We start from the raw sequence: 13,749 nt of genomic DNA, 5'->3' as shown, positions 1-13,749 counted from the left end.
AACACCCCCCCTCCCGACTTTTTTTTTCCGCAATGAGCGAGCGAGAGAAGTGAGGCTTACTCAGTCTCCTGGAGCCGATGCATCCCATGGTGTATTCACAAAGGCCCTGGATACAAGCATGGAAGAGTTAGCCAGACGCCGTGCATTCTCCCTCTTCCTCCTGCGACTCTCCTCTCTTCCTCTTCGTTGTTTTTTTTCCCCTCCTCCTGCGCTCTCTCTTTCTCTCCTGCTCTTGCCCGGCCACTCGTCCTCCTCTCTCTCTCTCTCTCTCTCTCTCTCTCTCTCTCTCTCTCTCTCTCTCTCTCTCTCTCCATCCGTCGCTCCCTCCCGCTCTCCCCGGTGCAGTGTCTTAGATCCGGTTAGTAAGTCAGTATGCCTGCTGGAGGTAATAGACGACTAAATAAATGAGTGAGGAAGGACTGGGCGATTTTAAGATTGAGACTGAGGATCGGAAAAAAATTTTTAGATCGATCTCAGTGATCTGCCGTGTCATATTTAATCACCAATATGCAGATGCAAATTAACTTATTTGGCAGATGAGTCAAATGTTGATGGCTTCCAGGCAGTTTATCACACTCCAGGTTAGGTTAACTCCATAAAATTAAACTCAAAATGCTTATACAGTGGTACCTCGCCATATGATCGTTTCTAAACACGATCCTTTCGACATCTGACGAAAATGTAACTCGCCATTTGTTTCTACATCCGTCGACATGCTCAAAATACGACGATTTATGATAGCGCCGCAGGACCTTTGTTTTCCCACAAGACGGACGCACAAAGGATTTTTATTGTGAGAGGACTCAACATGGGATCCAAGAAAGTTCATGTGGTGAAAAAATGAAAAAAGGTGACGCTTACCATTGAAATGAAGATGGAAATGATAGAAAAACATGAGCGTTGTGTGCACGTCCGTGAACTGGCTTGACAATACGGCCATAGAATGTCTACGATCTTGACGGTCCTCATCCGACCTCCGTTCGCCAGTCTTTATAAGTAAAGGTGACAATTATTATTGTTGTTCTCATTTATTTCAGAACTTATGCAGCAAAACACGCCTACTGTCCTCCGCAGTATACGCCAAAACCAACAGGACATTAAAAGTGAAAGTAAATTCTCTACCGTACAACTACAATGTACAATTAATTGAAAATAATGGACCATTTTCCTGTTCAGTAAGTATTATCATCACCAAGTTGGGGTCGTCCTTGTAGATGCTACAATATAAAAATAATGGGGGGGGTTTTATTGCCAAAAATAGTCGCTTTAAACTTTTCTTGAATGAATGAATGAAGAGATTCAGATCCTCACCTGCATATTGAAAAATATATCTATATAGTTGTATTAAGTTCATTTTGTCTACACATATATTTTAACTCAATTTTTCTTTTATCCCAGAAATATGTTTTAGGTTTCTTTTATTTACCTGACATGTTTCGGCAACTATGTCCGCCTTCATCAGAGTGTCACTGATGTTGATGTGGCGCGTCATTTATCAACGAAAAAACAAACGAAGCAAGGACACAGCAATATGGTGACACCGTATGTAAGAGGAGTCACGGAACGTATCCGAAGAGTCATGAAAAAATACAACATAAACACACCAGTCAAACCCCACACAACACTCCGCCAGATATTGGTCCATCCAAAGGAGAAAATCCACCTAGAAAGCAAATGCAACTCCATATATGAAATTCTATGCAAAGTATGCAATAAATAATACATCTGATAGACAGGGAGGAGCTTTTTACAAGAAAAACAGAACACAAAAAGGACTGTGAGAAGGAGACAGCAATAAGACATACAAGGGCAATAAAAGAACAAGTACAACAGGAACACCACAAGTCAGCCATCACCGACCACTGCAAAAGGGAAAACCCCATTATGGATTGGGAAAAGGCCAGAGTCATCCGCACCGAACGAAATAAACATCAGCGCTGGATCAAGGAGGCCACTGAAATCCGCAAGCGGGGCCTGAGGACCATCAACAGGGACGAGGGGGCATACATGCTCTCTACTACCTGGACCAGCATCCTGGAAGAGTGAAGGGACAGCAGAGGGCATGACTTGCCTGTCTAATCTGACAGGTGAGTCACGCCTTCATCCATCAGCTGATAAATGACGCGTCACACCAACATCAGTGACACTCTGATGAATGCGGAAGTAGTCGCAGAAACATGTCAGGTAAATAAAACAACCTAAAGCACATTGTCTGGGATGAAAGAAAAATTCAACTAATATATCTATATATATTAGGGGTGTGACAGTACACACAGGTCATGGTTCAGTATGTACCCTGGTACGGGGGTCACGGTTTAGTGCGGGTTCAGTACAACAGGAAAAACAAGCCTTTTTTTTCACAGCATTTAAATGTTATAGTTTGTATACCATTACACTTTAGATGAAATTTAAGAAAATGTAAAAATGGTGCCTTGTGTTTTTTAAAGAAAAAGACAGTTCAATTTAATTAGTTGATATAAACATATCTGATGTGAAAGACATAGAATGGATTATGCAAAAAAGTGTAGAAAATGAAAAGTAATGTCATTTACTTTGTGGAGTAATTAATTACTCTTACGTTGAGGTAACTGATTAACTAACTCAATTACTTTTTGGAAGAAGTAATTTGTAACTGTAAGAAATGAATTTTTTCAAGTAAGATTAACAACACTGGTCGTGATGTCACTGCGCTCCTTTTCTCGGTCTCCCTTTCCAACCGGGATTTCAACTCACACCATCATCTTGAGAGTCAAGCGTGCTGACTATTGAGCTAGTGAAGTGCTGTGCGCATAGAAGGTTAAGAAAACCTTACTCACTGTGAACTTAATAGAGTGTACTGGAAGCTAAAACTATAGCCATGGTCGTTGGTTCGGTAGTCAACACGCTCAACTGCCTCAGTGACACCAAGTATTCAAACCATGATTAGTTGATCGGTTATACATTTTACAGGCGTTTGCTGTAAAGTAACAGTTAAAATGTAGTTCTTTTTAAGGTAGTTTGCTGTTCATTTTTTGACAACTACAGCTATCAGTATTTACTTAAATTTCACAGGTCTTTTAACAGTTTTAACCTCTCATTTTCCAATGTATTCTTAACTATTTGAGGTTGTTTTCGGTATCACTTGTAAAGAAAAACAACAATTGGATTGACTGCGTGCGTGTGTATTAGGTTGCCACGAGGGGGATCAATAGCCCAATGCCGAGAGTGGCCAGCTGCCATTGTTGTAGATATCGCTGCACTGCTGTAATATTATTGAGCTAAAATGGGGGATCCTCTCACTCTTTCTCCTAGTGTGCGCTCAGCCTGACAATGCACAGGAGCTGTTTCCTCGCGACTCTCCATCTCCCTCACAATGTCTTTCCTCTAATACATACACCTGAGGACACCCCCCCCCCAAAAAAAATCCCACAAAAGGATGTTTTCCATCCATTTTCACAATATTGATCCGCCCTTCAATCCTCTCTTGCTTTTTGTAAACGCCGAGAAACATTCTCAATCTCCTCCGACCTCAACATGACACCCAGAAAACTTCCCTCTTCCTTATTCTATTTTGTCCCCGTCCTGCCCTCTTCTTGTGGAGATGACAAATGTGTGTGCGTAACGCAGTCTGGACAGTGAGAAGACGAAGTGAGTGGAGGAGGGTTGTATGTGTGTGGTCACTCGCATTGTGAGCGCGGCAAAGAGGGGATGAGAGAAATGAACACGAATGGGACAGATGGGGAGAGGACTGAGTGGAAAAAATGGAAGGAACACTTCAGTCGAGTGTGAGAGAGGTGTGGTTTAAGGATGTGGGACTGTCCACATGAGTGGACATAGGAAAAATGATATGCACTATGTTTGGTTCAAGTTTGAATAGTGTCAGTGTTTTTTTATCTTGTTTTTGTGCAGCTCCTTACGAATGGAAGCAAAAACAAAAGTATTAGCGTTCATGTCATGGCTGCTATAAACTGCTTTGATTGTCGATTAATCACTATTTTAAGGATTAGTTGATGAATTGGCTTTTTTAAATCATGTTGTTGACTGTTTTTACTCTGGGCTTTTACATTGTTGCTGGGAATGTGCATTGGAAAGAAAAACTGAGAAAAGTTAACTATGAATATTATGGAACTATGGAAATATTGTTTTCAACAGCAAAAAAGATGTTTGCGAAAATTGAATTTTGATTAATTAGAAAGAGAATCATCTGTTTTAATCAAGGACTAGAAAAATCAAACAATATTTACATCTTTTTTTTTTTTTTAATTAAAGACCCAATTTAAAATGATTTGAATATTGTTGATTAGTTTTTTTTTTATTTTTGATTTAAAATATAAAAAAATGTAAAAATATGCTAAAAAAATAAATGAAAAAGAAAAGTTAGTTTTTTTGTTGTTATACTATAATAAGGTAATTAAAAAATTAAAATGACAAATGAGTTTTTATTTCTTTACACAAAATAATAACAAAATAATGCTTTATATGCTGTTGTTTTGTTGGATTTTCTTTTAACGTTAACAAATAATAAAAAGAAAATAAACAAGAGAATGCTTACTATTAAGAGGCTCAAAATAAGTGGATTTGGACAATTTTAGGTCAACGTCTCAATGGTCAACTATCAAAAATCTATATATTTCTATATATATTCTTTTTTTAAAATTCAAATTCATTAAAAAAATATATATTTCATTTTTCACAATAGTTCATTCAGAATATTTAATGTTCACCCATTTTTATTAAAAAAATTAATGAATGATTTTTTGAAAGTAAATAAATAAATACAAATTAACTTGAAGTGAATATTTGTAATTAAAAGGTTGTAAAACAAGGAGTTGTACAGTTTTTAGGTAAACAATATCTCCAATTAATAACGAGGCCCTGGTTCAACAGATGTTAAAGGGATCCACAGATAGAAAGACTTGTAGTTCTTAAAAGATAAACATTATTATGAGTTATAATAATTTGATATTAAAATCCCTCTTGATATTTTTGGTTTTCTACAATTTGTAAAATTAGCCTAACTAGTCGCCATTGTTGTTGACGTCACAGGGTGGTGACGTCACATGGTTACACTGCCGGCCTTCCATAGTATGACTCCAGCGACATAAACATGTCATCTGTTCAACCCTTTCAATTTGAACCCGAGAGAAACATTAATGAGCATGACAGCAATGTCGATATTTAACAAAACGAGCAGCAAAAGCTAAATGAACAGAAGAGACGGGATGAGATGAGACGAGAGTAGGAAAAAAATAAAACGTTCTGCCAAAATGTGCTACACTGACAAAATGTCCAACAAGAGGCGAATTTGACACCCAAAGTACTACCGTGCACTTTCAGCTTGTATTGTTTGGATGCATACAGACAGAACATACTAAAGATGCCTTAAGAAAATAGTTAAATGTAGTAATATCTAATAAGGGTGGTTTAAATATGCTACGTGACTATTGTGGTCAACAGATTAATAATCTGTTTTAAAGTTACAACAAGAAAACACAATACTTAAAAGTATGAGAGGGAAACACATGCAAAAAGTATTTTGAGACAATGAAAAGGTAATAGAAGACTAAAAAAATAAAACAATTATTAAGTACTCGCCGCTTTTAACTGCAGAGCGCATGTGTTGGACGTCTCTACGTGTAGGAAGGAATTGCAGAACGCCGGTAGAGCTTGTCTAGTGACAGTGACAAACTACGTCATCGCCCCCAACGTCCGTTATTAAACATGGCGCCGTCCGTAGGTCAAAACATGTACTAAATATTATAGATTTTTAAATCAATGGCAAAATTTTATGTGTTTCTAGTAACGTATTTTAGTAAAAGAGAACAATTGTGGCTTATTAGAGCAGGGGTTTTCAACCCAGTCCTCAAGGCACACTGTGGGTCCTGGTTTTTGTTCCAGCCGATCCAGCAGAGACAGTTGAACCAATGAGGCTTCTGCTAAAACAAGCCACACCTGACTGCAATCAACTGATTGCACTTGTAAAACACCAGATTGGGGAAAAAGTGTTGTCATCTTGTTTGGTAAGAATGAAATCCTGCACCCACAGTGTGCCTTAGTGGAATAGGTTGGGGACCCCTGTATTAGAGCCTACAAGTCTTTAAGTCCGAGGTTCTCTTTAAGTATAGGTTTAAGGAGAGTTATTTCCCGACCAAATATGCCTTTGCCATTACTTACAAAATCCTGTCGGAATAGGCTCGCCAAACAGAAAATTAAAAATGAAATACATTGCTTGGGTCGTGGAGGGACAATAAAAGGCTTTACGGTGAATGTGTGCCGCTTGCCCGACATAAATCATACATAATCCAGCCAATCCCGGTACTGTGCTTTATATATAGACGTGATACATCTTTCTGTTGGTTGGCCACTCGGGCAGTGGAGATCAGACCAGGCTTCTGCAGAGGTCAGTCTCTGCACAAAACAATACTCCCCTGATGTTTGTGATTGCTTCTGAAGAAGGTTATTATTACCTCCAGCAGCCAAATGCTTTCCATCTCTGGCGCTCTATTGCAGTGTTATCTGCTCAACATTCTGTGTCGGTCAGCACACAGTGAAAGCTCAAAACTTGGATGACACAAAGGGTTGTATCATTTTGATGCCATTTTTTTCTACTAATAGGCTACGGAACAGCACACTCACTGTACAGTAACAACATAAAATTTTTTTTTTTTTTTTAATGTGTTGGGAAATACATACGGGGCGCTGGAAGTCACTCACAGCAGGGGGTGCTGAGGATCTTTTTTAGTTTTTCCCATCCAAAAACACTCGTTTCAGTCCAAATTTGTTATGGTCATGCGTTTTCTAAATACAAGGCGTGCACAATGGCTGTACACACACATGATGGATAGTTTACGTACTACTACTAGGCTACTACAAAGACAGTGTTCTAATTCACCTACAGTGTGTGTTGTAGTTTTTGTATTGGAAATATAGCGCCTGTGTATTATAATGCAAATCTCTACAGTTAGAAAGCGCAATGACACACGAACATATTTGAAAACTAAAAGAGTCAATAATCCTCTGTTTAACACCCCTTTTTCACAACAATATAATAGATTGCACACAAATATCCAACATCAACAACAATAATATGGCTACAATGCAAGCATGTCTTACATTTGAAGATACAGAAAGACAATCGTCTTCATTTTTGACCACGAATTGAATTTTTAGAAAATGTCGCTGTTTTTGTAAAGAGAAAACCCCTAGGGTTTTTTTAGTGCCATGTTAAAGCCTCCTTAGTCAACATTTTACTTTTCCGTTTCAATAGCCTTATTCAACGTGACCTGGTAGCAAGCAAGGTGTAAGGTGTTGTTATCAAAAAAAAAAAAAAAAAAAAAATTTTTAAGTTAAATACGATATTGTTTCTATGTTTGTTTATTTATTTTTAACAACAACAAAAACATCTACTAAAACCTTTTCTTCCCAACATTAGGGGGTGCTGCAGCACCTTCAGCACCCCACTCCCCGTGCCCCTGAATACATAAGTACATTAAAATGATAATGGTTATGAAGAAAAATAAATATAGAAAGATAAATTTGAAAAATGCAAACAAAAATTAAGAAAATCCCAAATCTAAAAAAAAATATTTTGAAAAACGAAAAAAAAAAGGTTCATATAGAAAAATTAATTAAAAATAAAACATTTGAAAAACAATTTTAAAAAAATATAGATTTATTTTTTTCGAATTATTTTTTCATAAACCATTTAAAAAATATAGTAAATAAAATTTAAAATTTTAGAAAATAAATTACCTATATGTTTAATTTTTTAAATTAATTTTTCTATATTTACATTTGTAATATTTTTATGAATTATTTTTATTTTAGGATTTCCTCATTTTTAGCTATATTTTTCCATGTAGTTTCTATTGTTTTGTATATTTTTTATCAATACTATTTTTTATGTACTTATGATTATAAATTATTATATTATAAATTGTACACAGTTGAAGCTAAAGAGAGGATGGATGCTGCAACAAGACAATGATCCAAAACACAGAAGTAAATCAACTTCTGAATCGTTTCAGAAGAACAAAATACATTTTCTGGAGTGGCCAAGTCAAAGTCCAGACTTCAACCCCATTAAGATGCTGTGGCATGACTTAAAGAGTGATTCATGCCAGACATCCTAGGAATCTGACTAAACTACTGCAGTTTTGTAGAAAGAATGGGCTAAGATTAGTCCTTATCGGTGTGCCAGACTGATCTGCAGCTACAGGAAGCGTCTGGTTGAAGTTATTTCTGCCAAAAGTGGGCCACAAAATATTAAATGTGATGATTCACTTACTTATTTTCCCCCCTTGTTTCATTGTTTGCATACTATCCTCATTAAAATATGAAAACCTGTAAATATTTGGGTGGTTTTAGTTTAAGCAGACACTGTTTCTCCATCTGTGTAATTTTGACAAAGATCAGATCACATTTGATGGGGATTTTATGCAGAAATGTGAGAAATTCCAAAAGGTTCAAATACTTTTTCATACCACTGTACGTCTACCATTGTCTATGGCACTGAAAGCGTTTAATTTAAATTCAGGCATCAAGACATTAAAACCCCTTCTTTCCCATGGGAACAAATGTATAGAAAAATATGAAAAATGAGTAGTCCATTTTTTTCATATTACAAGGTGCAGAAGCAGGGTCAAGTTCCCTCCCATTCACGCCCACGTGCGCCGGTATGCAGCACACCTGTGTGACAATGCGGTGATCTATGTCACGGACCATCAATGTGACACAAGGTCAGCCACAGAGGGAAGAAATTCTTGACACTAATCTTGCCCATGATGCATGGGCCACTCACACACAAAAAGAGGCACCATGTTTGTGTACGCCTTCACAATTCTTACTCATCCATGTTTACACGGCGGCTAACAAAAGTGACTCAGATGACTTTGTTCATGTAACTGGCGGCGCCTCGCTAGCTTTTTATCGGGTTTGCCGTGATGATGCGGAACTGAATTTAAATTACGATGCTCTTTTTTTGGTTTAGTCACGTGTGACTCATTTCTGTAATCGTCTACTTTCCTGTAGCCGTCGCTATCGGTTCATCTTCATCTGGATGAACGTTATTTTTTGCAGCACTTCTTTGTCAATAAAAGATAAGGCAATGTACATAAGCACAATATTAAAACCGAATTTTTAGAAATGTGCTGTATTCGAGTTGGACTAAGAGGATGAATGTAAGTGTAGGTTATCTAAGTCCCTTTTTGGTGCAAATCGAAGTGACTTCCTGGTAATTTCCAGTCACTTCCTGTAAATTTTGGGGCATTTCATTTCACTTTCTAGTCATTTCAGGTCGCATCCAGTTTAGGGGGGTCATTCTGGGTCACTTCCTTTTGATTTTAGTTAGCTTTCTATGGCTATTAGGGCTATTGGGGTCACTTTCCGTCAGCCTTTTGGCATTTCACGTCACTTTGTTTATTTTGGAGTTAATCTAGCTCACTTTTGATTTTGGGGCACTTTCTATTGATTTTGTGGCAATTCCAAGTCATTTCCTGTAAATTTTAGGGCATTTTAGGTCACGTCCGGTTGATTTTCGAGCTGTTCTTGATCACTTACATTTGATATCGAGCCACTTTCTGTTGATTTTGGGGGCAATTCCGGGGCACTTCCTGTCCATGTTTGATCATTTCCTAGAAATTTTTAGGTATTTCCGGTCATTTTCTATTGATTTTGGACCTATCAAGGGTCACTTCCTGTTGCTTTTTGGTCATTTCCTGTACATTTTGGGGCATTTCAGGTCACATCCTGTTGATTTGGAGCCATTTCTGGGTCACCTCCTGTTTATTTCGGGTCACTTCTTTTTCATTTTGGGCATTACTGGTGAAAATACAGGTTACTTCCTGCTAAGACTGGGCCACCTACTATAGCTTTGGGGCAAATCCAGGTCACTTCCTATAAATTTGGCGGTATTTCACATAACTGCTTGTTGATTTCAAGTCACTTTCTGTTGTTTTGGGGGCTGTTCTGGGTGACTTACTTTTGATTTTTGACTGTCAGCACCTTGTTAGCTTTTTATCATGCGTGCAGTGATAATGCAGAACTGAATTTTAATTAGAGATGCTGCTTTTTGATTTAGTCAAGTGTGACTCATTCCTGTAACGTATTTTGTGAACCATAAGCCGCTACTTTTTCCCCTCATTTTGAATCTTGCAGTTTATACAGTAGTCCAGTGCGGCCTATTTGTTGATTTTTTGGGGTTAATAGGTCACACTTTATTTGACAGCAGCGTCATAAGACTGTCATAAGATCATTATAATAATGACATGACACTATCAGGGGTATTACTGAATGCTAATGACAGATGTCATTAAGTGTCATCCGGCATATTATGTCACTAACTCCATTTATGTCCAGCTCGGATGTTTTACATCCATTCAAAAATGAGCTGACACTAAATGACATCTGTTTTAAGCATTCATTAATGGTAAATGGTGTTACACTTATATAGCGCTTTTCCACCTTTCAAGGCGCTCAAAGCGCTTTACACTATCTCACCATCCACCTACTGGTGACGCAGCACCAGGAGCAACGTGGGGTTCAGTGTCTTGCTCAAGGACACTTAGACGAGTTCATCAGGGCGAAGAATAGAACCCACAACCTCCAGGTTGGGGGACAATTACTCTACCACTGAGCCACGCCACCCCACATGCTCATGACAGTGTCATATCATAATTATGATTGTCTTATGACAGTCCAATGGCACCACTGTCAAATAAAGTGCTACCAAATACCATAACTAACAATTAATGAAACAACTGGAACAATAACTGAAGAAATAATTAGCACAGAACATGAATTTCGATTGTTATTTACATCTGTAGCGCTGCAATGCATGTTAGGAGGCATGTTGGGGGACAACAGTGCTGACAGCAGGTGGCAGCAGAGGTTGACTGTCTCTCCCAAATGAGGACCGATGGCCAAATGAAGCTTTTTGAAACAATGATCATGGTGGTTCATTTGGTCTTATTACAGTCTTATGATGCTGCTGTCAAACAAAGTGTTACTGGTTAATATCTTTTAGTTTAAATATCCCATAATACAGTGAAGTCAGTTGTGGCTTATAGTCCAGTGCGGCACATCTATTAACAAATGCCGTTTTCATGTCAAATTTGGCGGGTGGTGGCTAATAGTCAGGTGCGCCTTATAGTCTGAAAATTACAGTAATTGTCTACTCATTGTCTGTTCATGTGCATCTGAATGAACGGCACCCAATTTAAAATAATAAAAAGATAAATACTAAAGAAAGGTTATACGACAACATGAAAATCGGACCACATTAGAGTTCCACAGTTAATATATTCAAGCAGATAAATGTAAGTGCGTGTTATCTAGGTCATTCTAAAGGTTGTCTTTCTCTTTAAAGAAAATGGCTGCTTTAAACACAATCCCTGTCCTCGACACGGCGTTCTAAATGTCAAATTTATTTTTCATCCGCGCTCTCACGACTCCAAACTGTTACAGTACGTGTTAATTAGAGTCACGTGTTACACATTTGCCTCAAGGGGTGCCACAAAGTTAGTTAAGTGTGTGTGTCTTCGTGTGTTTGGCCTGAAGGAGTGAAGTTGGCGGGGGAGGGGGGTGTCTTTAAATTGGGCTGTACTTCTTGAGAGAGAAAACACAAGTGGAGGATGAAGCTTTAGCGCTTGAGCAGATGCAAGTGGAGAAGAGAGTGGAGGATTAGTGGAGAATGTTAGATGGTTTGTTTTTGAGGAAAGGGCCTATGAAGTGGATGAGGACACTTTAGGGGTATTTTGTCATAAAAAGTGTGTGTTCCGTTAGTTTTAGCTAGTAGGACACTGTTTTTTCATGTCACTGTCGTGGAGCAAGTCAAACCAGAAATTATCTTTATGTGGACGGTCAGTGACACTAGTTTTCAAAACAGAAGGAGGCAGAAGAAGTGAGTGTCAGGTATTAAACTTCATAACCCTGTGCTGTTTTTTTATGGAATGCTCTGATGCATGAGTGGTGTCCAGCCTCTTTTATGACTCTGATACTACATCTGAAGGCAGAGAACATTGTCATAGGTGCAACACAGAAATGTCACTTCAAAATCTGCAATATCTATAGATCTTTTTTTTTTTTTTTTTTTTTTTTTTTTCATACAATTGTATTTTTTCTACATATGTAAAACCACATTGATTTTGGGGCATTTCTGGGTCACTTCTTTTTTGTTTTTGGGGTATTTCTGAGTCAATATATGTTGAATTTGGGGCATTTTTTGGGGTACTTCCTGACAATGTTGAAGCAAATAAATCAAAAATTGCAAAATTGCGGCCATGGCGCAGTTGGTAGCTCGAGTTGTCGGACAACTCGAGCTACCAACTGCCCCCCTATAAATTTTTGGGCCACCCTACTGGCCACCCCAATTGCCAGTATAGACCCCACTCACATGACGTCACAACCACGCCTCCGCGCCATATTGTCCGTCAGCTCGTCATGTTTACGCATTACCGCTACGTAAATTCCTCCTATTATGGCGTGTTTTTCTGCTCGTAACCATTAATAATCAAAATGGTGAAGGCGTGTGTGGCAGTCAATTGCAGTAACAGAGAAGATAGACGGAGATCCGAGAGACCCGGAGAGGAGAGCGAGATGGACTGCTGCAATTCAACGAGAAAACTGGGCACCAAACGATCACCACAGACTATGTAGTAGTCATTTTATTACTGGTAAGATGCATTTAATATATATTTAGAGGGTTTTGGGCTGACAACCACAATTAAGATCATTGCGAGGCTAATCGCCGACAACATACAGTTTCAAATTCAAGATGTTTATTTCTTCCGCCATCATTATTTTTTGAATAATATTTAGCTGGTACCAAGTGAAAGAAGCTGGCCTCGTCGACGGATCATCAGTTAAACAGGGATGTCCAAACTTTTTGCAAAGCGGGCCAGATTTGGTGTGGTAAAAATGTGGGGGGCTACCTTGGCTGATTTACGTAGAACAATATATTTAAACAATTTTTAGCAAGCCCTTCTGTGTGTCACATTTGCTTTATTATTATTTTTTTTAATTCATAATTTCAACAATCTTGCCTTTGTAGCGTTCTCTTTCGACACTCGGGCTCTTGTGAAATACTGCTGCTGTGAAATTCAACTAGCTTCAAGTGGCTATAATTTCTCGCTGCGTATCTTACTTGTAATGTTGTCGTACATGTCAGCGTGTCTTTGAAAACAGCGACTGTCTCTTTGCAAATGAGGCAGACACAGTTGTTGCGTATTGTATTGAAGAAATAGTCCAATATCCACCTATCCTTGAAGCGTCGGCCATCGCAGTCAACTTTTTTTTTTATTGATTGTCGCCATTTTAGAAAATTGAAAGTAAAGGGTCACATGGGGTAATGTTGCTTAGAGTGCTGCTCTTAAAGTTTTTCAAAGTTTCGTGAGAATAGGCTGAGTTTCTGTGGGCAAGATAGTTGTAGATATCAGGGTAGCAGATGTCAGGCAGAGACGGCGAAGACAGCGGATCGAAAAATATCGATTTAGGCATCAAATATGGATCTGGCGAATGGATAAACTGAAGCTTTTCCGCATAACGCCTTTTATGCAACGCATCCAATGAGTTTACAGTGTCTGAAAGCACCGGGGCTTCCATGAATTGCACTATAAATTGCACGACAAATTGAAACCATTGAGAATACGGATAAACAATGACAGACAATATGGTGGCCGGATACAGCGACATGTCATTGTGTGACGTTGGTGAGTGGGGTGTATAACAGTGGCGCGAGAAGTGGGTTGTTGAGGGTGCTGCAGCACCCCCTGG

General features: G+C 38.4%; 1 protein-coding gene across 8 annotated transcripts in view; it reads right to left on the bottom strand.

Moving 5' to 3' along the window:
• fam131bb (family with sequence similarity 131 member Bb) overlaps positions 1-244 on the bottom strand; it is an 84,844-nt gene extending 84,600 nt beyond the window's left edge. For all 8 annotated transcript variants that reach the window (XM_057833843.1, XM_057833845.1, XM_057833846.1 and 5 more), the window contains exon 1: positions 61-244. In XM_057833843.1, coding sequence (XP_057689826.1) covers positions 61-88 — 28 coding nt within the window. In that variant the 5' untranslated portion in view covers positions 89-244. The remainder of the gene's footprint in view (positions 1-60) is intronic.
• Positions 245-13,749: the final 13,505 nt, after the last annotated feature.

This window comes from Corythoichthys intestinalis, chromosome 4, assembly GCF_030265065.1.
Source record: "Corythoichthys intestinalis isolate RoL2023-P3 chromosome 4, ASM3026506v1, whole genome shotgun sequence".
NCBI classification, from domain to species: domain Eukaryota; kingdom Metazoa; phylum Chordata; class Actinopteri; order Syngnathiformes; family Syngnathidae; genus Corythoichthys; species Corythoichthys intestinalis.
Note: the sequence above shows the minus strand (reverse complement) of the source record. Positions and strands in the feature narration are given on the sequence as shown.